The sequence below is a fragment of the Panulirus ornatus genome, chromosome 30, assembly GCF_036320965.1.
Source record: "Panulirus ornatus isolate Po-2019 chromosome 30, ASM3632096v1, whole genome shotgun sequence".
NCBI classification, from domain to species: domain Eukaryota; kingdom Metazoa; phylum Arthropoda; class Malacostraca; order Decapoda; family Palinuridae; genus Panulirus; species Panulirus ornatus.
Genome location: NC_092253.1, coordinates 18,491,999 through 18,515,628, shown reverse-complemented (window position 1 = coordinate 18,515,628; position 23,630 = coordinate 18,491,999). Strand labels below are relative to the sequence as shown.

Below are 23,630 nucleotides of genomic sequence, written 5' to 3'. Positions count from 1 at the left end.
TATATATATATATATATATATATATATGAATGTTATGAATATATATGAATATATGAATATATGAATATATGAATGAGTGAATGTTGGGGTGAAGAGGGTGGTGAGAGTAAGTGAGCTTGGGAAGGAGACCTGTGTGAGGAAGTACCAGGAGAGACTGAGTACAGAATGGAAAAAGGTGAGAACAATGGAAGTAAGGGGAGTCGGGGAGGAATGGGATGTATTTAGGGAATCAGTGATGGATTGCGCAAAAGATGCTTGTGGCATGAGAAGAGTGGGAAGTGGGTTGATTAGAAAGGGTAGTGAGTGGTGGGATGAAGAAGTAAGAGTATTAGTGAAAGAGAAGAGAGAGGCATTTGGACGATTTTTGCAGGGAAAAAATGCAATTGAGTGGGAGATGTATAAAAGAAAGAGACAGGAGGTCAAGAGAAAGGTACAAGAGGTGAAAAAAAGGGCAAATGAGAGTTGGGTGAGAGAGTATCATTAAATTTTAGAGAGAATAAAAAGATGTTCTGGAAGGAGGTAAATAAAGTGCGTAAGACAAGGGAGCAAATGGGAACTTCAGTGAAGGGCGCAAATGGGGAGGTGATAACAAGTAGTGGTGATGTGAGAAGGAGATGGAGTGAGTATTTTGAAGGTTTGTTGAATGTGTTTGATGATAGAGTGGCAGATATAGGGTGTTTTGCTCGAGGTGGTGTGCAAAGTGAGAGGGTTAGGGAAAATGATTTGGTAAACAGAGAAGAGGTAGTGAAAGCTTTGCGGAAGATGAAAGCCGGCAAGGCAACAGGTTTGGATGGTATTGCAGTGGAATTTATTAAAAAAGGGGGTGACTGTATTGTGGACTGGTTGGTAAGGTTATTTAATGTATGTATGACTCATGGTGAGGTGCCTGAGGATTGGCGGAATGCGTGCATAGTGCCATTGTACAAAGGCAAAGGGGATAAGAGTGAGTGCTCAAATTACAGAGGTATAAGTTTGTTGAGTATTCCTGCTAAATTATATGGGAGGGTATTGATTGAGAGGGTGAAGGCATGTACAGAGCATCAGATCGGGGAAGAGCAGTGTGGTTTCAGAAGTGGTAGAGGATGTGTGGATCAGGTGTTTGCTTTGAAGAATGTATGTGAGAAATACTTAGAATAGCAAATGGATTTGTATGTAGCATTTATGGATCTGGAGAAGGCATATGATAGAGTTGATAGAGATGCTCTGTGGAAGGTGTTAAGAATATATGGTGTGGGAGGAAAGTTGTTAGAAGCAGTGAAAAGTTTTTATCGAGGATGTAAGGCATGTGTACGTGTAGGAAAAGAGGAAAGTGATTGGTTCTCAGTGAATGTAGGTTTGCGGCAGGGGTGTGTGATGTCTCCATGGTTGTTTGATTTGTTTATGGATGGGGTTGTTAGGGAGGTAAATGCAAGAGTTTTGGAAAGAGGGGCAAGTATGAAGTCTGTTGGGGATGAGAGAGCTTGGGAAGTGAGTCAGTTGTTGTTCGCTGATGATACAGCGCTGGTGGCTGATTCATGTGAGAAACTGCAGAAGCTGGTGACTGAGTTTGGTAAAGTGTGTGGAAGAAGAAAGTTAAGAGTAAATGTGAATAAGAGCAAGGTTATTAGGTACAGTAGGGTTGAGGGTCAAGTCAATTGGGAGGTGAGTTTGAATGGAGAAAAACTGGAGGAAGTGAAGTGTTTTAGATATCTGGGAGTGGATCTGGCAGCGGATGGAACCATGGAAGCGGAAGTGGATCATAGGGTGGGGGCGGGGGCGAAAATTCTGGGGGCCTTGAAGAATGTGTGGAAGTCGAGAACATTATCTCGGAAAGCAAAAATGGGTATGTTTGAAGGAATAGTGGTTCCAACAATGTTGTATGGTTGCGAGGCGTGGGCTATGGATAGAGTTGTGCACAGGAGGATGGATGTGCTGGAAATGAGATGTTTGAGGACAATGTGTGGTGTGAGGTGGTTTGATCGAGTGAGTAACGTAAGGGTAAGAGAGATGTGTGGAAATAAAAAGAGCGTGGTTGAGAGAGCAGAAGAGGGTGTTTTGAAGTGGTTTGGGCACATGGAGAGAATGAGTGAGGAAAGATTGACCAAGAGGATATATGTGTCGGAGGTGGAGGGAACGAGGAGAAGAGGGAGACCAAATTGGAGGTGGAAAGATGGAGTGAAAAAGATTTTGTGTGATCGGGGCCTGAACATGCAGGAGGGTGAAAGGAGGGCAAGGAATAGAGTGAATTGGAGCGATGTGGTATACCGGGGTTGACGTGCTGTCAGTGGATTGAATCAAGGCATGTGAAGCGACTGGGGTAAACCATGGAAAGCTGTGTAGGTATGTATATTTGCGTGTGTGGACGTATGTATATACATGTGTATGGGGGGGGTTGGGCCATTTCTTTCGTCTGTTTCCTTGCGCTACCTCGCAAACGCGGGAGACAGCGACAAAGTATAATAAAAAATAAAAAATAAATATATATATATATATATATATATATATATATATATATATATATATATATATATATATATATATATATAGATGGATAGATACATAGATAGATACATAGATAGATACATAGATAGATGGATAGATATAGATATATAGATATAGTAACAAATCCTATAAAACTTGTATTGTAATTGCTGTAATCTAACAAGATATATATTTGATGGCTTGAGTATGTCGTATGTCATCTGAGAAGTACGGTTTAGAACTATAAAATGTCACGACATCATTTCCTTGCACCAAAAAACTCAGGTGGTCAAATGTATTTTGTTGGGTATTTCAAGTAATTTTATCCTGCCGTGCTTGCTGGATACAGCCATAAACATAGACAATGATGATGATAAGTTTTAATGGATCACCTACACAACTTCTGTGAAGTTGTTAATTAACGCTCAAACTACAGTGACCTCAATCTTGTGTTTTCACGTTAGTAGATTGTGATTAAACTCAGGGTGGATGTATGCACTTTATCCACCTGATTTCAAGTAGATTGTAGTTAGAAATGGTAATACATATAAGAATATATAAGATGATATACCAGCCCTCTTGAAAGTCCGAACTACAAATCCGTTTTTTCATGAACGCAAAATCTGAATCCGGATTTACGGTCGAAGTTGGGCCACAGTTTGTTTACCTCGTCACTCATCAGCTGACTACACAGAAAGTTGGTTGTTTGCAACATTTTGGAGGTCATATACCTACTTGTCGCAGAAGAATAAAGTTCTCCTTTGCTTGGTTAGTGATAATTCATACCACCGTCCCAGATGCTATAGATAATTGATGTAGAGTTCTCGATTAGCATTGAATAGATACATTGAGGAATATCATCGGTGAAAGACCAGTTGGGTTCCGCATTGCTATTAGCTTTGGATATTAAATAATTTTGTTCTCTGCCAGTGTACTGTTCAAAGAATAGAATGATTATTGTAGATGGTTATACATTAGTGAACGATATTATATAAGGCGATTTTAGAAAATGCTATCTGTATGGCAGCAAATGTGGGTTAGGTAAATGCGAGGTCGAAGTGCTTACGTAGACTTTCTTGACAAGCTTGACGGTCAGGCTAATTTGATTAGCATAGTCGTCTCACAGGCCAATATGTAACGGGAGCAATCCAGGCTATTTCTTGTGGAGGGATTACGCGCCCAGCTCTCGTCAAACTATGAACCGGTCACTGTTTAATGGGATATTTCCTGATTTCGGTTATGGAAAGATATCTTAAGAGAGTATCTGAACAAGCTTGTTGGATGTCAAATAAGAGGGGGGGAAATGGATACAAAAGAGGGAGAGGAGCAGCATTGAGGGATGAAAAGAAATGAGAAATTATGTAATGGTGAAAAAACATAATTGGACAGAGATTGATGTCTTGTTTTAGTGCCTATAACATTGGTAAGCAAATGATATATATATATTCTTTTATTTTCTCTGAAGGAAAAAGTATTAAGTTAATTATTTGCATCAGTGATCAGTTAATTAATGTCTTCATGTTTTCTCTCATATCTTCATAGATAGTGCAGTAAAGTGTGTCATCATTTTGTAGCCATTAGATATTCATAAATTTTGCTGTTGCCGTTCAAAGCATTTGCTGTACTTATAAGTCAGTGGGCACACTTCTACGTGTTATAAGCGACCGTTTATTTAGGGTCATGCCTGAGTGAACATGCACCATTGTTTTACCTGGCACCAACTGTCCCAACTGGCAACTGTCCGCTGTGACATTGTAAGCATTTTTACCCTTCTTGGTTAATTTATGTAAAAGTAGGTCGTACTCTTGTAAAAATACAATAAATCCTATGAAAACCTTACCTAACTTCCTAGCAGTCAAGATTTTTATGTTTTTAATATTCTGTTCTGAATGCACCATTTATACCTATGATTAAGCATCCAACTGATCTTGTGTTGTTATGTTTCTTCTTTGCATTTTAGCTGTAAGGTGAGGTTATATGAGGCTTTATTACATTGAATTTTCACCAAGTGTTTTACCTACTTTTCATTTATTGTTTGATAGTATTGTCAGACTTTTGCTCATGGTTACTCTGCAGTTGAAAAGTCACCTTTATTGTGGTTGTATCCTTAATATAATCTGTTCAAAGAATGCTTTACTTTCCAAAGGACTCCATCTTATCCTGCTACTGATCGTAGTTTGGCCTTTAAGCTGTAATATCACATTGAGAAGGAGTCCAAGGGCTATATGGTAATCTATCTACCTCTGATGCCCATTTCCTCCAGGAACTCCCATCAAATGGGTGGCCATGGCTAAAGTCTCGTACTTTTACTCTCTTTCCTTTCAAACACTATTACTGTACTTTTACTCATTTTTACCTTCAATCAGCCATAAGTATTCCCCCAACCTCATATATCCTAAACACATCCCAAAAAAGCATTCCACTCGACTTTGTCAGACACTTTCTCCAAATCCGTAGATGCTGCATATAGCTTCTTACTTTTTTATTAGATACTTTTCCCCATTCATTCTCACCACAGCCATCTAATCAACTCATCTCCCTTTTTTTTTAACCCCCCATGCTCATCACTTATTCTGCATTTTGTCACTTCCATAACTCTGTAAAGCATCTTTCTTGCATACACTTTTCCTCATATACTTAACAGACTTATTCCCCTATAATTGGTGTATATATCCTTAACATCTTTTCCTTTGAATAAAGGAATAGAAACAGTTTTCACCCAATTCTCAGGCACTTCCCTCTGCTTTCATTCTAGCTTACATATCAAATGCGTCCACTCTGTCACACTTTGTCCTCTGCTTCAAAATTTCAGCCGCAACTCTATCCATTCCAGGTGTTTTTCCTACTTTCAACCTCATTATCACCCTTTTTACCTCCCTTCTTGCTGTAAGCCCCTGCACTTGTATCGTTTCCATCCATCCTCCATACCCACGCATGTAACAACTGCTACCTCACCTTCTATTGCATTCATCAGTTCAGAATACTCTTTCCATCTTCCTTTCACTTCCTCCTTTTGATTCAGCAACTCCTCTTCCTTATTTCTTACATTTACATTTCCACTCTCACATTCACCTCAATTTTTTAACCTCCTCCCAATACCATTTCTTATTTTCCCTAAACTTTTCTCTCAACTTTCTTCCAGACTCTTCATCTACTCTTTCTTTGCTTTCCCTATTAGCTTCTTTACATTTCACTTACACATCTTATATTCTTCCCTCATCCCTTGCTGTACTTCCACAGATACATTCCTTTCTAGCAATCTACCATATGCCTTTTTCTTCTCTTTCACAGCATTTCTAACTTATCCATCCACCATGCATTTCCCCTTTTATTTTCACATCTCATGACTGTACCTAACTACTAATTCTACAACTTTTAACAATCTTTCTCTAAACATTTAAAAACCTTACCTAACAATGATGATAATGTCAATGAAAATAATAATTGTGTTGATGATAGTACTACTTTTATTACTACTACTACTACTGCCATCACCTTATCTGTATCTCTGATGCCCACCCCCTTTGTGAACTCCCATTAAGGGGGTGGCCACAGCAAATTTCCACTTAACCCTGTCCTTTCATGCCTCCCTTACATACACCATTCCACGCATTCTGCCACCATTTCTCTCTTTCAAGTAGTCTTCCATTCTGTTTCTTTCTACTAATGATGATAGTAATGATAATGATAAGAAGTTGGTTTGATTAGATAAATAATGAAACTGTAAGAGAGGGGTGTGGTAATTAGAAGAGTGTGGCTGAGAGAGCTGAAGAGGATGTGCTGAAATGGTTTGGACATATGTAAAGAATTAGCATGGAGAAGATATATTTGTTTGAAATGGAGGGGACAAAGAGAATAGGTAGAACAAATTGGAGATGGAAGGGTAACTAGGGCTTGAACATGCAGGAGGATGAAAGACATGCACAGGGATAGAGTGAAGTGGAACAGTGCGTTATACTCGTTAGTCAGTGTTTTATTAGTGAACAGGAGGGCATGTGAAGTGATGGGGGGGAAACCATGGAAAGATATGTGGGGCTTGGTTGTGGATAGTGGGCTGTGGTTTCAGTGCACTGTGCATAATAAGTAGAGAATTGATGTGAATGAATGAACCCTTTCATTGTCTATTCAAATGGCTACCTTGATGAAGCAGGAAATGGCAAATAAGTATGAAAAATATGATAATAATCCATTCTTTGATAAGATATCATGCTCCACCACTTTTCTTGTACTCTCAAAACACTACACTAGCAGAGAAAAAGCACTCCACAATGGAAGCTAATAACAATGGGGATTTAACTGTACTTTAACCAATCACCAATCAGTTGTAAACAGTCCAACAAAGTGTTTTTTGTTGATAGATATATCAGTATGTCAGCACATGTGGGTTAAATGGTATTATGGGAACATTTTTGTCACTATTTATCAGACTTTTTTTTGTTTAAGCCTCCCATTGCATCCTCACCAACCCAGTATACCCACCTCTAGTGTGTTCTGCCCCCTCTCATACCACATAATCATTTTTACACCCTCAAAAATTCTGCTTTTTCTAATGAAAGTGAAGTGGAAATGTATAATGCTGGTGAGAGTGAGAATTGGAAGTGGGCCCCATACAGGACTAGCAGTATCAAACTTAAGTTCTACTGTGTTTGTGTGGTTAGAAGGCAGAGATTATAGGCCCATTGTGTACTCTTTCAGTAACCATGATTGCAGGTTCATAATTCGTAAGAAAAAGTGATGGTTCTCATACTTTTTTTACTCCTCTTTATACTTTTTCATACATGTTCAACATTTCCTGCTTTATTAAGGTAGCACCAGGAAAACAAAGCAATGTGCTCATGTGCTTATACCCACTCTCTAGCCCACATGTAATGCACCAAACTTAGAGCCCACCATCCACAGTTCCTTGTTTTTCCCAGACCACTTAATATGCCCTGGTTCAGCCCATTGACAGTATATCACTCCCTGAATACCACATCACGCCAGTTTATTCTGCCCTGCTTCAAAGCATGTTGTTACTCCATCTTTCCATATCCCTCATGGTCTTCCCCTCCCTCTTACTCTCTCCACATCTGCCACTTAGATCCTGTTTGTCACTCTTTCTTTACGTATATTCTCTTAACTATGCATCCAAACCATAGCCTGTTTAGTTCTGTCTATCAGACTTTGCTTACTACCACACCTTGCACTTACACTGCCTTTCCTTACATGATCAGCGCTCCTCACACCATGTATTATCCTCATGCATTTCCTTTCAGCATTCAGGTCCCAAGACTTGCATCCACACAGTACTGTTAGGACTATTCTGCCTTCAAATATATCTGTCTTTGCTCAAACAAACAGCTAACTCTCTTTCCAGAATGCACTCAAGATCTTTGTCCCTTCTCCCACCCTGTAACTCACTTCACCTCTTATGGTTGCATCTTCTGCCATGTCTCCTCCCAGATACCTAAACACTTCATTTCCTCTAGGTGTTCCTCCTCCAAACTCACACTCAACCCATCCTATTTCACTGCCTCTGCTATACCTCATGACCTTAATTTTTACCTCCTATCATATTGTGCCAAACTCAGTCACAAACTTCTGTATTTTGCATGCCCTCCACCAAGGAAGTAACCTCTCAAATGCTCATAGGTCACTGTCCATTGGTGAGAAATGGTTTTTCCTACTTCAGAATCAACATTCTTGTTTCAAATAGACCATTTTCCTCCATAGAGAGGTCTTCCAAGTAAGAGAGGTGTCTCTTTATGAACCTAATCTGAGAGTTCCCTTACCCTTACAACTAGCCAGTAGTTAAGTATGTTACTTGATTTGTAACTGTATATGTATGAAGTTGCATACTCATAAAAGGAAAAGTATGCTGGAAAGTAATAAGCAGCCTTACATTTTCAGAGAATGTGAAGATATCTGAAAGAATGCCACCTTTTAAACAAGTACTGAGCTTGCAGACATCTGTGCTGAGAAAGGTGGCCTATCTGATCAGGCGATTGTGTTGTGACTGTAGTCTTACAACAGATGACCTTACGCCTGTTGTAGATTATGTGCAGCTTCTTCTTCCTCCTCAAATCCAAGCTTCTGTGTGTCATACTCTCCTTCATGACTCTAATAAGGTATGCTGATTTCGTATATGGCATATGATTTTCTTTAACCCTCATACCAGTTTGATATTCTCCATTGCTGGTAGATAAGGATGAAAGTGTTTGTTTATGGTCCCAATAAAATAGTTGATAATTTGATAGGAATAGAGGAGAAAGAATTCCATCTCCATATTCCTTGTGAGCCCTAGAGGGCAACCAATTGGGGCAGGAGTGGGGCATTGGAAACCCCCCATCATGTATTGCAATTCTAAAAGAAGGAGCTGGGCAGGGAGTACTCATTGTCTTGGAAGACTCAGGCTGGGATGTCTAATTGTGTGTGGCTGTAACCAAGATGAGAAGAGAGGAGAGATAGGTAGAATGTTTGAGGAAAGAAACCTGGATGTTCTGGCTCAGTGAAACAAATTTCAAGGGTAAAGGGGAAGAATGGTTTGAAAATGTCTTAGTGGTAAAGTCAGGGGTTGGTAAGAGGGTAGGAGCTAAGGGAGAAGTAGCACTACTCTTGAAGCAGGAGTTGTGGGAGTGTAAGGAAGTAAGTTCTGGATTAATATGGGTAAAACTGAAAGTGGATGGCAAGAGATGGCTGATTCTAATATTAGAGCTCATGCACCTGGCAATGAGAAGAAAGATTGTGGAAGGCAATTGTTTTGGGAGCAGCAGAGTGAGTGTGTCAGTTTGATGTAAGATACTGAGTATTAGTTGTGGTTGATTTAAATGTGAAAGAAAGTAATGGAGGGTATGATTGGATATTCAGTGTTATGAATGGCAATGGTGTACAACTTTTGGAGTTGTGTGCTGAAAAAGAACTTGTGACTGAGAATACCTGATTTGAAGAAGAGGATATACACAAGTATATGTCTGTGAGTTGGAAAAATGGTCAACGGGCATTAGTGGATTACTTCTTAACTGATAGGCATGTGAAAGGGAGACTTTGTATGTAAATGCTGGGAGGGGCAGGTGGTAGGATGTCTGATCACTATCTTGTGGAGGAAAGGGTGAAGGTTTATGGAGGTTTTCCAAAAAAGGAAACAGTGTTGGGGAGAAGAGAGTGGTGAGAGTAAATGAGCTTGGAAAAGAGACTTGTGTGAAGAATTACAAGGGAAGAGTAAGTGGAGAATGGCAAAAGGTGAGAGTAAATGAAGCAAGGAGTATGAGTAAGGAATGGGAGGTATTTAGGGAAGCATTGATGGCACGTGCAAGAGATGCATATGGCATGCAAAATGTGGGAGGTTAGCAGACTAGAAAGGGTAGTGAGTGGTGAGATGAAGAAGTAAAGTTGCTCATGAAAGAGAAAAGAGATTTGTTTGGGTGGCATTTACAGGGAAGGACTTCAAATGATTGGGGAGTGTATAAGAGAAAGCAGCAGGTCAAGAGGAAGGTGTAGGGTTTGAAAAAGAGGACAAATGAAAGTTAGGGTGAATGAGTAACAGTAAAGTTTGGGAGAAAAGGATGTTTTGGAAGGAGGTAAAGGATATGCAAAAGACAAGAGAATAAATGGAAACATTGGTGAAGGGGGCAAAAGGAGAAGTGATAAAAGGTAGTGATGAAGTGAGGAGATGGAGTTAATATTTTGAAGGATTGTTAAATGTGTTTAATAACAGATTGGCAGATGTAGGGTGGTATGTGAAGTGAGAGAATCATGGAGAGAGAAGAGATAGTGAAAGCCTTGCATAAGATGAAATGTGGTAAGATAGCTGGAGTGGATGGCATTGTTGTTGAATTTATTAAGAAATGGGATGACTGTATTGTTGTTGGTTGGTAAGGATTTTCGGTATATATATGGATTATGGTGAGGTGCCTGACAATTGGCAGAATGCATGTATAGTGCCAATGTATGAAGGTGGGGGGATAAAGGTGAAAGTTCAGACTACAGAGGTATGTTTGTTAAGTATATCAGGTGAGGTGAATGGGAAGATATTGATCATGAGAGTGAAGGCATGTACAGAGCATCAGATCAGGGAGGAGCAGTGTGGTTTCAGAAGTGGTAGAGGATATGTGGATCAGGTGTTTGCTTTAAAGCACATGTGTGAGAAAAACAGATAGATTTGTAAGTGGCATGTATGGATCTGGAGAAGGCATATGATAAGGTTGATAGAGATGCTTTGTGGAAGGTCTTAGAATATACTAGAAGAAGTGAACTTTTATCAAGGTTGTAAGGCTTGGGCACAAGTAGGAGGAAAGGAGAGTGAAGTGTTCCAAATGAAGGTTGGTCTGCAGCAAGGGTGTGTGTTGTCACCATGGTTGTTCATTTTGTTTATGGATGGGGTGGTGAGGGAGGTAGGTATATGAATTTTTTAGAGGGGTTGAGCATGCAGTCTGTAGGGAACGAAAGGGCCTGGGAAGTGAATCAGTTGCTGTTTGCTGATAATACAGTTCAGGTGCAGATTCAAGTGAGAAACTGCAGAAGTTGGTGACACGGTTTGGAAGTGTGTGTGAAAGGGGAGAGTTGAGAGTAAATCTGAATAAAAGCAAGGTTTTTAGGTTTGGCATGTTTGAGGGACAGGTTAGTTGGGATGTGAGTTTGAATGGAGAAAAACTGGAGGAAGAGATGTGTTTTAGATATCTGGGAGTGGAGAGGCAGTGAAAGGAACCATGGAAACAGAATTGAATTACAAGGTAGAGGATGAGATGAAGGTTCTGGCAGCACTGAAGAGTGTGTAGAAAGAGATAATGTCATCTGGGAGGGCAAAAGTAGGTATGTTTGAAGGAATAAGATCCCATCAGCATTATATGGTTGCAAGGCATGGGCTATAGATAGGCTCTGTGGAGGAGGGTGGATGTTGGATATTAAATGTTTGAGGGCAATATGTGATGTGAGGTGGTTTGATTAAGTAGTGATAGGTTAAGAGATCTTTTTATTTTCTATTTTGCTTTGTTGCTGTCTCCTGCGTTAGTAAGGTAGCGCAAGGAAACAGAGATGTGTGTGATAATAAAGAGAATGTGGTTGAGAGAGCGGAAGAGGGTGTGTTGAAATGGTTTGGACACGTGGAGAGAATGAGTGACGAAAGGTTGACAAAGAGGTTATATGTGTCAGAGATGGAGGGAACAAGGAGAAACAGGAGATCAAATTGGAGATGGAAGGATGGAGTGAAAAAGATCTTTAGTGATCGGGGCCTGAACATGCAGGAGGGTGAAAAGCATGCACAGGATAGAGTTAATCGGAATGATGTGGTATACAGGGATTAACATGCTGTCAGTAGACTGAACCAGGGCATGTGAAATTGAGGGTAAACCATGAAAAGGTCTGTGGGGTCTGGTTATGGATAGGAAACTGTGGTTTTGGTGCATTATACATGACAGATAAAGAGTGGATATGAACAGATGTGACCTTTCTTTGTCTGTTCTTGGCACTACCTCATTGATGTGGGAAGTGGTGATCAAGTGTGAAAAAGAGATTTTGGTCGCATATTGTTATTTACATTGCTTTGAAACTTATTTTAACATGTGCCTAAAATAACATTTCATACTCACTACTGTCTGTGTGTGTATATATGTATACGTTTAGATGTATAGGTATGTATATTTGCGTGTGTGGACGTGTATGTATATACATGTGTATGTGGTTGGGTTGGGCCATTTCTTTCGTCTGTTTCCTTGCGCTACCTCGCTAATGCGGGAGACAGCGACAAAGCAAAATAGATAAATAATGAATGAATAAATGAATATATGGGGTGTCTAAATGTGTGTGGATATAACCAAGATGAGAAAAAAGGAAAGATAGGTAGTATGTTTGAGGAAAGGAACCTGGATGTTTTGGATCTGAGTGAAACGAAGCTCAAGGGTAAAGGGGAAGAGTGGTTTGGGAACGTCTTGGGAGTAAAGTCAGGAGTTAGTGAGAGACAAGAGCAAGAGAAGGAGTAGCACTACTCCTGAAACAGGAGCGGTGGGAGTATGTGATAGAGTGTAAGAAAGTAAACTCTAGATTGATATGGGTAAAACTGAAAGTGGATGGAGAGAGATGGGTGATTATAGGTGCATATGCACCTGGGCATGAGAAGAAAGATCATGAGAGGCAAGTGTTTTGGGAGCAGCTGAGTGACTGTGTTAATAGTTTTGATGCACAAGACTGGGTTATAGTAATGGGTGATTTGAATGCAAAGGTGAGTAATGTGGCAGTTGAGGGAATAATTGGTGTACATGGGGTGTTCAGTGTTGTAAATGGAAATGTTGAAGAGCTTGTAAACTTATGTGCTGAAAAAGGCCTGGTGATTGGAAATACCTGGATTAAAATGAGAGATATACATAAGTATAGGGTGGGGGAGGGGGCGAAAATTTTGGGAGCCTTGAAAAATGTGTGGAAGTCGAGAACATTATCTCGGAAAGCAAAAATGGGTATGTTTGAAGGAATAGTGGTTCCAACAATGTTGTATGGTTGCGAGGCGTGGGCTATGGATAGAGTTGTGCGCAGGAGGATGGATGTGCTGGAAATGAGATGTTTGAGGACAATGTGTGGTGTGAGGTGGTTTGATCGAGTAAGTAACGTAAGGGTAAGAGAGATGTGTGGAAATAAAAAGAGCGTGGTTGAGAGAGCAGAAGAGGGTGTTTTGAAATGGTTTGGGCACATGGAGAGAATGAGTGAGGAAAGATTGACCAAGAGGATATATGTGTCGGAGGTGGAGGGAACGAGGAGAAGAGGGAGACCAAATTGGAGGTGGAAAGATGGAGTGAAAAAGATTTTGTGTGATCGGGGCCTGAACATGCAGGAGGGTGAAAGGAGGGCAAGGAATAGAGTGAATTGGAGCGATGTGGTATACAGGGTTTGACGTGCTGTCAGTGGATTGAATCAAGGCATGTGAAGCGTCTGGGGTAAACCATGGAAAGCTGTGTAGGTATGTATATTTGCGTGTGTGGACGTGTGTATGTACATGTGTATGGGGGGGGGGGTTGGGCCATTTCTTTCGTCTGTTTCCTTGCGCTACCTCGCAAACGCGGGAGACAGCGACAAAGTATAAAAAAAAAAAAAAAAAAAAAAAAATACATAAATATATGTATGTAAGTAGGAGAGATGGCCAGAGAGCATTATTAGGTTATGTGTTAATTGATAGGTGTGCGAGAGAGACTTTTGGATGTTAATGTGCTGAGAGGTGCAACTGGAGGGATGTCTCATCATTATCTTGTGGAGGCGAAGGTGAAGATATGTAGAGGTTTTCAGAAAAGAAGAGAGAATGTTCGGGTGAAGAGCATGGTGAGAGTAAGTGAGCTTGGGAAGGAGACTTGTGTGAGGAAGTACCAGGAGAGACTGAGTACAGAATGGAAATAGGTGAGAACAAAGGATGTAAGGGGAGTGGGGGAGGAATGGGATGTATTTAGGGAAGCAGTGATGGCTTACACAAACGATGCTTGTGGCATGAGAAGCATGGGAGGTGGGCAGATTAGAAAGGGTAGTGAGTGGTGGCATGAAGTAAGATTGCTTGTGAAATAGAAGAGAGAGGCATTTGGACGATTTTTGAAGGGAAATTATGCAAATGAGTGGGAGAGGTATAAAAGGGAGGCAGGAGGTCAAGAGAAAAGTGCAAGAAGTGACAAAGAGGGCAAATGAGAGTTGCAGTGAGAGAGTATCATTAAATTTTAGGGTGAATTAAAAGATGTTTTGGAAGGAGGTAAATAAAGTGCATAAGACAAGGGAAGAAATGGGAACTTCAGTGAAGGGGCTAATGAGTAGGTGATAACAAGTAGTGGTGATGTAAGAAGGAGATGGAGTGAGTATTTTGAAGGTTCGTTGAATGTGTGTGATGATAGAGTGTCAGATATAGGGTGTTTTGGTCGAGGTGGTGTGCAAAGTGAGATGGTTAGGGGAGAATGATTTGGTAAACAGAGAAGAGGTGGTAAAAGCTTTGCGGAAGATGAAAGCTGGCAAGGTAGTGGGTTTGGATGGTATTGCAGTGGAATTTATTAAAAAAGGGGGTGACTGTATTGTTGACTGTTTGGTAAGGTTATTTAATGTATCTGTGACTCATGGTGAGGTGCTTGAGGATTGGCGGAATGCTTGCATAGTGCCATTGTATAAAGGCAAAGGGGATAAAAGTGAATGCTCAGATTACAGAGGCATAAGTTTGTTGAGTATTCCTGGGAAATTATATGGGAGGGTATTGATTGAGAGGGTGAAGGCATGTGCAGAGCATCAGATTGGGGAAAAGCAGTGTGGTTTCAGAAGTGGTAGAGGATGTGTGGATCAGGTGTTTGCTTTGAAGAATGTATGTGAGAAATACTTAGAAAAGTAAATGGATTTGTATATAGCATTTATGGATCTGGAGAAGGCATATGATAGAGTTGATAGAGATGCTCTGTGGAACGTATTAAGTATATATGGTGTGGGAGGCAAGTTGTTAGAAGCAGTGAAAAGTTTTTATCGAGGATGTATGGCATGTATACGAGTAGGAAGAGAGGAAAGTGATTGGTTCTCAGTGAATGTAGGTTTGTGGCAGGGGTGCATGATGTCTCCATGGTTGTTTAATTTGTTTATGGATGGGGTTGTTAGGGAGGTGAATGCAAGAGTTTTGGAAAGAGGGGCAAGTATGAAGTCTGTTGTGGATGAGAGAGCTTGGGAAGTGAGTCAGTTGTTGTCGCTGATGATACAGCACTGGTGGCTGATTTGTGTGAGAAACTGCAGAAGCTGGTGACTGAGTTTGGTAAAGTGTGTGAAAAAAGAAAGCTGAGAGTAGATGTGAATAAGAGCAAAGGTTATTAGGTACAGTAGGGTTGAGGGACAAGTCAATAGGGAGTTAAGTTTGAGTGGAGAAAAATTGGAGGAAGTGAAGTGTTTTAGATATCTGAGAGTGAATTTGGCAGCGGATGGAACCATGGAAGCGGAAGTGAATCATAGGGTGAGGGAAGCGGCGAAAGTTCTGGGAGTGTTGAAAAGTGTGTGGAAGTCAAAAACCTTGTCTTGGAAAGCAAAAGTGGGTATGTTTGAAGGAGTAGTGGTTCTGACGATGTTATATGGTTGCAACGCATGGGCTATGAATAGAGTTGTGCAGAGGAGGGTGGGTGTGCTGGAAATGAGATGTTTGAGGACAATATGTGGTGTGAGGTGGTTTGATTGAGTAAGTAATGAAAGGGTAAGAGAATGTGTGGTAATAAAAAGAGTGTTGTTGAGAGAGCAGAAGAGGGTGTTTTGAAATGGTTTGGTCGCATGGAGAGAATGAGTGAGGAAGGATTGACCAAGAGGATATATGTGTCAGAGGTGGAGGGAACGAGGAGAAGTGGGAGACCAAATTGGAGGTGGAAAGATGGAGTGAAAAAGATTTTGAAGGATCAGGGCCTGAACATGCAGGAGGGTGAAAGATGTACAAGGAATAGAGTGAATTGGAACGATGTGGTATACCGGGGTTGACGTGCTGTCATTGGATTTAACCAGGGCATGTGAAGCGTCTAGGGTAAACCATGGAAAGTTTTGTGGGGCCTGGATGTGGAAAGGGAGCTATGGTTTCGGTGCATTATACATGACAGATAGAGACTGAGTGTGAACGAATGTGGCCTTTGTTGTCTTTTCCTAGCACTACCTCGCGCACATGTGTGGGGAGGGGGCTGTCATTTCATGTGTGGCGGAGTGGCAACGGGAATGAATAAGGGCAGACAGTATGAATTATGTACATGTGTATTTATGTATATGTCTGAGTGTGTATATATATATGTATACATTGAGATGTATAGGTATGTATATGTGCGTGAGTGGACGTGTATGTATATACATGTGTATGTGGGTGGGTTGGGCCATTCTTTCGTCTGTTTCCTTGCACTACCTTGCTAACGCGGGAGACAGCGTCAAAGCATAATAAAGAAATAAAATAAACATGCACATTTATATGTACTTATTCATTCTTGCTTGCCTTCATCCATTTCTGACACCACCCCACCCCATAGGAAACAGCATCACTACCTCCTGTATCAGTGAGGTAGTGCCAGGAAACAGACAAAGAATGGCCACAGACAAAGAAAGGCCACATTCACTCGTATCCATACACAAGCTGTCATGTGTAATGCACTGAAACCACAGCACCCTTTCCACATTCAGGTTCCACAGACCTTTCCTTGTTTTGCCTTAGACATTTCACATGCCTGGTTCAGTCTATTGATGACACATTGACCCCTACCACATCTGGTGCTAATTAGTGTTCTCAGGGCATTTACTGTGTGTGTTGCTATTTTTTTATTATTTTTATTATACTTTGTCGCTGTCTCCCGCGTTTGCGAGGTAGCGCAAGGAAACAGACGAAAGAAATGGCCCAACCCCCCCCCATACACATGTATATACATACGTCCACACACGCAAATATACATACCTACACAGCTTTCCATGGTTTACCCCAGACGCTTCACATGCCTTGATTCAATCCACTGACAGCACGTCAACCCCGGTATACCACATCGCTCCAATTCACTCTATTCCTTGCCCTCCTTTCACCCTCCTGCATGTTCAGGCCCCGATCACACAAAATCTTTTTCACTCCATCTTTCCACCTCCAATTTGGTCTCCCTCTTCTCCTCGTTCCCTCCACCTCCGACACATATATCCTCTTGGTCAATCTTTCCTCACTCATTCTCTCCATGTGCCCAAACCACTTCAAAACACCCTCTTCTGCTCTCTCAACCATGCTCTTTTTATTTCCACACATCTCTCTTACCCTTACGTTACTCACTCGATCAAACCACCTCACACCACACATTGTCCTCAAACATCTCATTTCCAGCACATCCATCCTCCTGCGCACAACTCTATCCATAGCCCACGCCTCGCAACCATACAACATTGTTGGAACCACTATTCCTTCAAACATACCCATTTTTGCTTTCCGAGATAATGTTCTCGACTTCCACACATTCTTCAAGGCCCCCAGAATTTTCGCCCCCTCCCCCACCCTATGATCCACTTCCGCTTCCATGGTTCCATCCGCTGCCAGATCCACTCCCAGATATCTAAAACACTTCACTTCCTCCAGTTTTTCTCCATTCAAACTCACCTCCCAATTGACTTGACCCTCAACCCTACTGTACCTAATAACCTTGCTCTTATTCACATTTACTCTTAACTTTCTTCTTTCACACACTTTACCAAACTCAGTCACCAGCTTCTGCAGTTTCTCACATGAATCAGCCACCAGCGCTGTATCATCAGCGAACAACAACTGACTCACTTCCCAAGCTCTCTCATCCCCAACAGACTTCATACTTGCCCCTCTTTCCAAAACTCTTGCATTTACCTCCCTAACAACCCCATCCATAAACAAATTAAACAACCATGGAGACATCACACACCCCTGCCGCAAACCTACATTCACTGAGAACCAATCACTTTCCTCTCTTCCCACACGTACACATGCCTTACATCCTCGATAAAAACTTTTCACTGCTTCTAACAACTTGCCTCCCACACCATATATTCTTAATACCTTCCACAGAGCATCTCTATCAACTCTATCATATGCCTTCTCCAGATCCATAAATGCTACATACAGATCCATTTGCTTTTCTAAGTATTTCGCACATACATTCTTCAAAGCAAACACCTGATCCACGCATCCTCTACCACTTCTGAAACCAAACTGCTCTTCCCCAATCTGATGCTCTGTACATGCCTTCACCCTCTCAATCAATACCCTCCCATATAATTTAGCAGGAATACTCAACAAACTTATACCTCTGTAATTTGAGCACTCACTCTTATCCCCTTTGCCTTTGTACAATGGCACTATGCACGCATTCCGCCAATCCTCAGGCACCTCACCATGAGTCATACATACATTAAATAACCTTACCAACCAGTCAACAATACAGTCACCCCCTTTTTTAATAAATTCCACTGCAATACCATCCAAACCTGCTGCCTTGCCGGCTTTCATCTTCCGCAAAGCTTTCACTACCTCTTCTCTGTTTAGCAAATCATTTTCCCTAACCCTCTCACTTTGCACACCACCTCGACCAAAACACCCTATATCTGCCACTCTATCATCAAACACATTCAACAAACCTTCAAAATACTCACTCCATCTCCTTCTCACATCACCACTACTTGTTATCACCTCCCCATTTGCGCCCTTCACTGAAGTTCCCATTTGCTCCCTTGTCTTACACACTTTATTTACCTCCTTCCAGAACATCTTTTTATTCTCCCTAAAATTTAATGATACTCTCTCACCCCAACTCTCATTTGCCCTTTTTTTCACCTCTTGCACCTTTCTCTTGACCTCCTGTCTCTTTCTTTTATACATCTCCCACTCAATTGCATTTTTTCCCTGCAAAAATCGTCCAAATGCCTCTCTCTTCTCTTTCACTAATACTCTTACTTCTTCATCCCACCACTCACTACCCTTTCTAATCAACCCACCTCCCACTCTTCTCATGCCACAAGCATCTTTTGCGCAATCCATCACTGATTCCCTAAATACATCCCATTCCTCCCCCACTCCCCTTACTTCCATTGTTCTCACCTTTTTCCATTCTGTACTCAGTCTCTCCTGGTACTTCCTCACACAGGTCTCCTTCCCAAGCTCACTTACTCTCACCACCCTCTTCACCCCAACATTCACTTTTCTTTTCTGAAAACCCATACAAATCTTCACCTTAGCCTCCACAAGATAATGATCAGACATCCCTCCAGTTGTACCTCTCAGCACATTAACATCCAAAAGTCTCTCTTTCGCACGCCTGTCAATTAACACGTAATCCAATAACACTCTCTGGCCATCTCTCCTACTTACATAAGTATACTTATGTATATCTCACTTTTTAAACCAGGTATTCCCAATCATCAGTCCTTTTTCAGCACATAAATCTACAAGCTCTTCACCATTTCCATTTACAACACTGAACACCCCATGTATACCAATTATTCCCTCAACTGCCACATTACTCACCTTTGCATTCAAATCACCCATCACTATAACCCGGTCTCGTGCATCAAAACCACTAACACACTCATTCAGCTGCTCCCAAAACACTTGCCTCTCATGATCTTTCTTCTCATGCCCAGGTGCATATGCACCAATAATCACCCACCTCTCTCCATCAACTTTCAGTTTTACCCATATTAATCGAGAATTTACTTTCTTACATTCTATCACATACTCCCACAACTCCTGTTTCAGGAGTATTGCTACTCCTTCCCTTGCTCTTGTCCTCTCACTAACCCCTGACTTTACTCCCCAGACATTCCCAAACCACTGTTGCTATTATGATGATATTAATGTTTTAAGTTAATGTCGTATATGATGCCTAGAATAGTTGATGTTTTCCTCAGTGGGAGAGACTGTCCATTCAAGGTGAATGGAGGATATGAGCTTGATATGTCTCTTTAGGTTAATAGAGTGAGTGAAGACTTTTATGGAGATGCAGCCACTCTCTTCTAGGTGAGCCATTGTTCCAGCTGTGTAAAGTTGTGGTGCATTTTTGGTATTGCTTCATTAGTGTCAGGATCTTTTGATGTAATTATGAGGTTATCTGCATATAAAATTTTGGAGACCTTCATGTTGGGCTTGCCGGGGTTAATATTATAGATTAAAGAGATTTGAAGAAGGAATTGCCCCCCATGGTAACTTCATTGTAGATTTTAAGTGTTTTAGATGTGATGCCACTGTAAGTGACTGACATGGCATTTGGCTATGAAGTTAGCCAACCATATTTTGTCATTGTTGTGGAGGGTGGTCTCAATTACTTTTTGTGAGGATGTGTCAAAGGACAGTGTCAAATCCTTTGTTGATGTCTGTTGCCACTAATACTGTATGGGAGGGGATTATGGTTGGTTGAATCCATCAAGAACATGTTGTGTGAGCTCAGTGTGTAGTGTGGTGTAGTGTTTAGGTTTTAGCTGAACCATGCCGAGTTGATGAGGGTGGGATGTTGTGATTGATTTTGTTGTGGATGATTTTTTTTTCACAGACTTTGGATACTTGATATTTATAATAGATATGATTATTTTGGAAAATTGGGGTAAATGTTACAATCCATTATGTACATAGAAAAGGTTGCTTTATAATCTAATCTGTGTATAATTTATTTCCTTTACTAAATGTATTTTCTTTTCTTACAGATTGTGTTTCCTGAGCTTCTTAATCAAAAATACATATACATCTGTACCCAGCTGCATGCTCAGTACATATGGATTAATGATAGCCGAAGCATTTTGCCAGTCTTGGAAGAGATGGATGGAAGGAGTGTCAAGACCCTCAAGATGACTGGGTCTCATAGCCAGCCAGACTTAGACCTGGAAACCAACATGTATGATTATCAGCAGATCATGAAGCTTGAACCTCTTTATAGTTTTCTTAGAACACTAACAAATTTGACAACTTTGAAATGCTCACAAATGTGTAATAACTTTATGCTTCAGCTTTTGTCAAAAACTTGCCCCCATTTAGAGGAAGTTAACATTGAAATGTGTGCTGATGTCGATGATGAAGGTATATTTAATCTTGGGGGTCATATTCCATCCCCAGATACATACTCTTTGATAAGAAGAGGCATTCGAATACCTTCCAAATCAGTTTGTACAAAACTCAAAAAGGTAAATTTAGAGTATACTTTAGCATGCACAGCCAGTGCAGTAATTTTGTTACATTTTTGCCCAAATATTGAAGAACTCAGAGTAACCCCTGATGTTAATGTAGGTGATGTATTTACTACTTTGCATGGTAGTAATCCTGAAAAGTATGAGGAAGTTAGAGCACAGTATTCACTGAAAGTTTTGCATACGTATATGGAGATTGACGAAAATGTTTTGGCATTGATTGTCAGAACATGCCCACGTTTGCATGATGTTACATTAAGATGCAATGGAGTGGAAAGGAAAGATAAGAATTTTCTTGCAAACCTACTCCTTCTGAATCTGAAAACCCTCAATGTAATGAACTGTAACATGCTTGCTTTGCTATGGTACTTAGAGCAGCGAGGGAATAGGCTTTCAAATTTAACAATTCACCATCTTACAATGGCACCTTTAAGTTTATCATTTACCAGAACTCATCTTCAGAAGATAATTAAAACTTGTCCGAGTCTACAACACTTTACGTTAAAGCTTAACAACAACCCAATTCAACCTGACGTGCCTTATTCTGCATTTGGCTCTCATCTCTTATATTTTGAGTCCCTGTCCAGTTTGATGCTTGGTGGTACAACAGTTACATCAGAAGATCTTTCAGTACTAGTGAGCAGATGTAAACAGTTGCAGGAATTGCACATACTAATGCATAGCTTAGAAATGTTAGAAGATCAGGTACTGTACAATATCCTAGCCACAGGGGGTTTACATAACCTGCGGACACTTTATCTCCATCGGCCAATGTTGACATTGGCTGGCCTAAGAAGATTACTTGATGAATGTCCACAGTTACACACTGTTGGTCCTCTCTCCTCTTGGGCCATTAGTAAGAAAGACCGAGAGGCATTGTCAACTGAAATCAGGATAAAGAATTGGGATTTGAATATAGAGAGTCCTGAAATGATGCATATGTTTATACTGTGAGTAAGAATTACATGGCAAAGACATAGCCTTGTCCTTAAAGGAACAAGAATATACTGTTATATTTTCTCCTTTGACTTATATTTTTATAGATCTTATATGTATTTAGCAATCACATTATTGTACTTTGTAATTACTCTGTATATTTTCCTCATTGCTTAGCTTCTTTTTAAAAGTCCCATTCAGTGTGTCTGCCTTCTTAATCACCTTTTTGCTATTACATAAGAATTCTTGCAATCAACTCATGCCATATTTTGTACTTGTGGTGTTCTTCACGTAACAATGAAGCATAGAAACATATTCATATGTCTATAACATCACAGGCTAAGGGAGGAGACATACCCATTAATTAGGAAGTCAAATGATCAGACTTTGTTGCTCCCCTTTAAGTGACTGGCTACTAAAACCTTACCAACCATAATCCAGGTTTAAATATCCCAGTTAGAATACTGTCTCACCTAAATTTCTGTTAACCATACTCCACAGGTAGGAATTGCTTTGCTGCAGAGCATCCTGCCCTTTAGTTGGATTTTTTCTCTTTGATGCTCACAGTCAACTATTCAGAAGCAAACTGTAGTGGTGGAGGAAGAACTTTACAGTAGGAAAGAAAAAGATACATATAGGTTTTGCTATGAGAAATTCCTAGTTTATTTGTACGCAACTTGCATGTATTATTATATAGGTGAAACTGTAAAGCTCAAGATTTTTTTCTTTTTCAAGCCATACAGACTTCTCAGTTTGGAAGGTTTCAAAAGTTACACAGGCTATATAAGGTACATCCTAATTTTGCAGCAATAGTGTTTTTAATAGTAGTACGGAGGACGTGTACTGGAGGCAACTTGCTGTCACCATGAACCAGGGCATATGAAGCAGTCAAGGGAAACCATGGAAGGGTTTGTGGGGCCTGGTTAAGGGTTGGTAAGGGGCTGTGGCTTAAGTGCATTATATGGGACAGCTAGAGTTTGGATGCAAGAGAATGAGGCTGTTCATCACTTATTTCTTTCACTACCTTGCTAACTAGAGAAACAGGAAATGTGTAAAAAAAAAAAAAATGACGAAGGTAATATTTTAGATGAGTTATCTTGATGCGGCATAGATGATTCCTCATCAACGTGATTTGAATCTGAAGCCCTTCCTGAAGCTTCATACTCTTTTGTAGTCTAGAAACAAGTTAACTTTTTTATCTTTAGAATTTACCATATTTGTGTGGAATGGACAGCAGCATGCTTGGGATAGCAAAAGTGGGCAGCTCCTGTATCGCAGTCTCATAAGTGGTTTACTATAAGGAAAGGTGCCCTTTGATGTTTTCTTCCATAGTTACAAGGTTATTCTATCCATTTGTGTTTCTTTATCTCTGACACCCATGCCATCCAGAAACTCCCATCAAGGGGTGGCCATGGCAAATGAGTCTCCACTTATCCTTGTATGCCTTCCTTGCATATGCCATTCAATGCATTCTTCCACCATTTTTCTCTCTCCATTCTTCATGGATGATCTCCTTCTCGCACCAATCAGTCTATCTATTTATCTATATTTCTGATGCCTGTTCCAAATGGAACTCCCTCAAAGGGGTATCCAGAGCATCAGAGTTTCCATAACTAAAGAACTTCAGTGGTGCTTCTTAG

General features: G+C 40.6%; 1 protein-coding gene across 1 annotated transcript; it reads left to right on the top strand.

The window, feature by feature from the left end:
* The first annotated feature begins 3,103 nt into the window (after nucleotides 1-3,103).
* LOC139758436 (uncharacterized) lies at nucleotides 3,104-22,193 on the top strand. Its single transcript, XM_071679840.1, has 3 exons — nucleotides 3,104-3,228; nucleotides 8,350-8,567; nucleotides 20,578-22,193. The coding sequence occupies exons 2-3, from the start codon at nucleotides 8,373-8,375 to the stop codon at nucleotides 22,006-22,008; spliced, it is 1,626 nt and encodes a 541-aa protein (XP_071535941.1). The 5' UTR covers nucleotides 3,104-3,228; nucleotides 8,350-8,372; the 3' UTR covers nucleotides 22,009-22,193.
* The last annotated feature ends 1,437 nt before the right edge of the window (nucleotides 22,194-23,630 follow it).

Coding starts and splice junctions, on each gene's coding strand:
- LOC139758436 (XM_071679840.1), top strand. CDS start 8,373: ATGCCACCTTTTAAACAAGTACTGAGCTTGCAGACATCTGTGCTGAGA. Junction 8,568..20,577: donor TCCTTCATGACTCTAATAAG/GTATGCTGATTT, acceptor CTTTTCTTACAG/ATTGTGTTTCCTGAGCTTCT.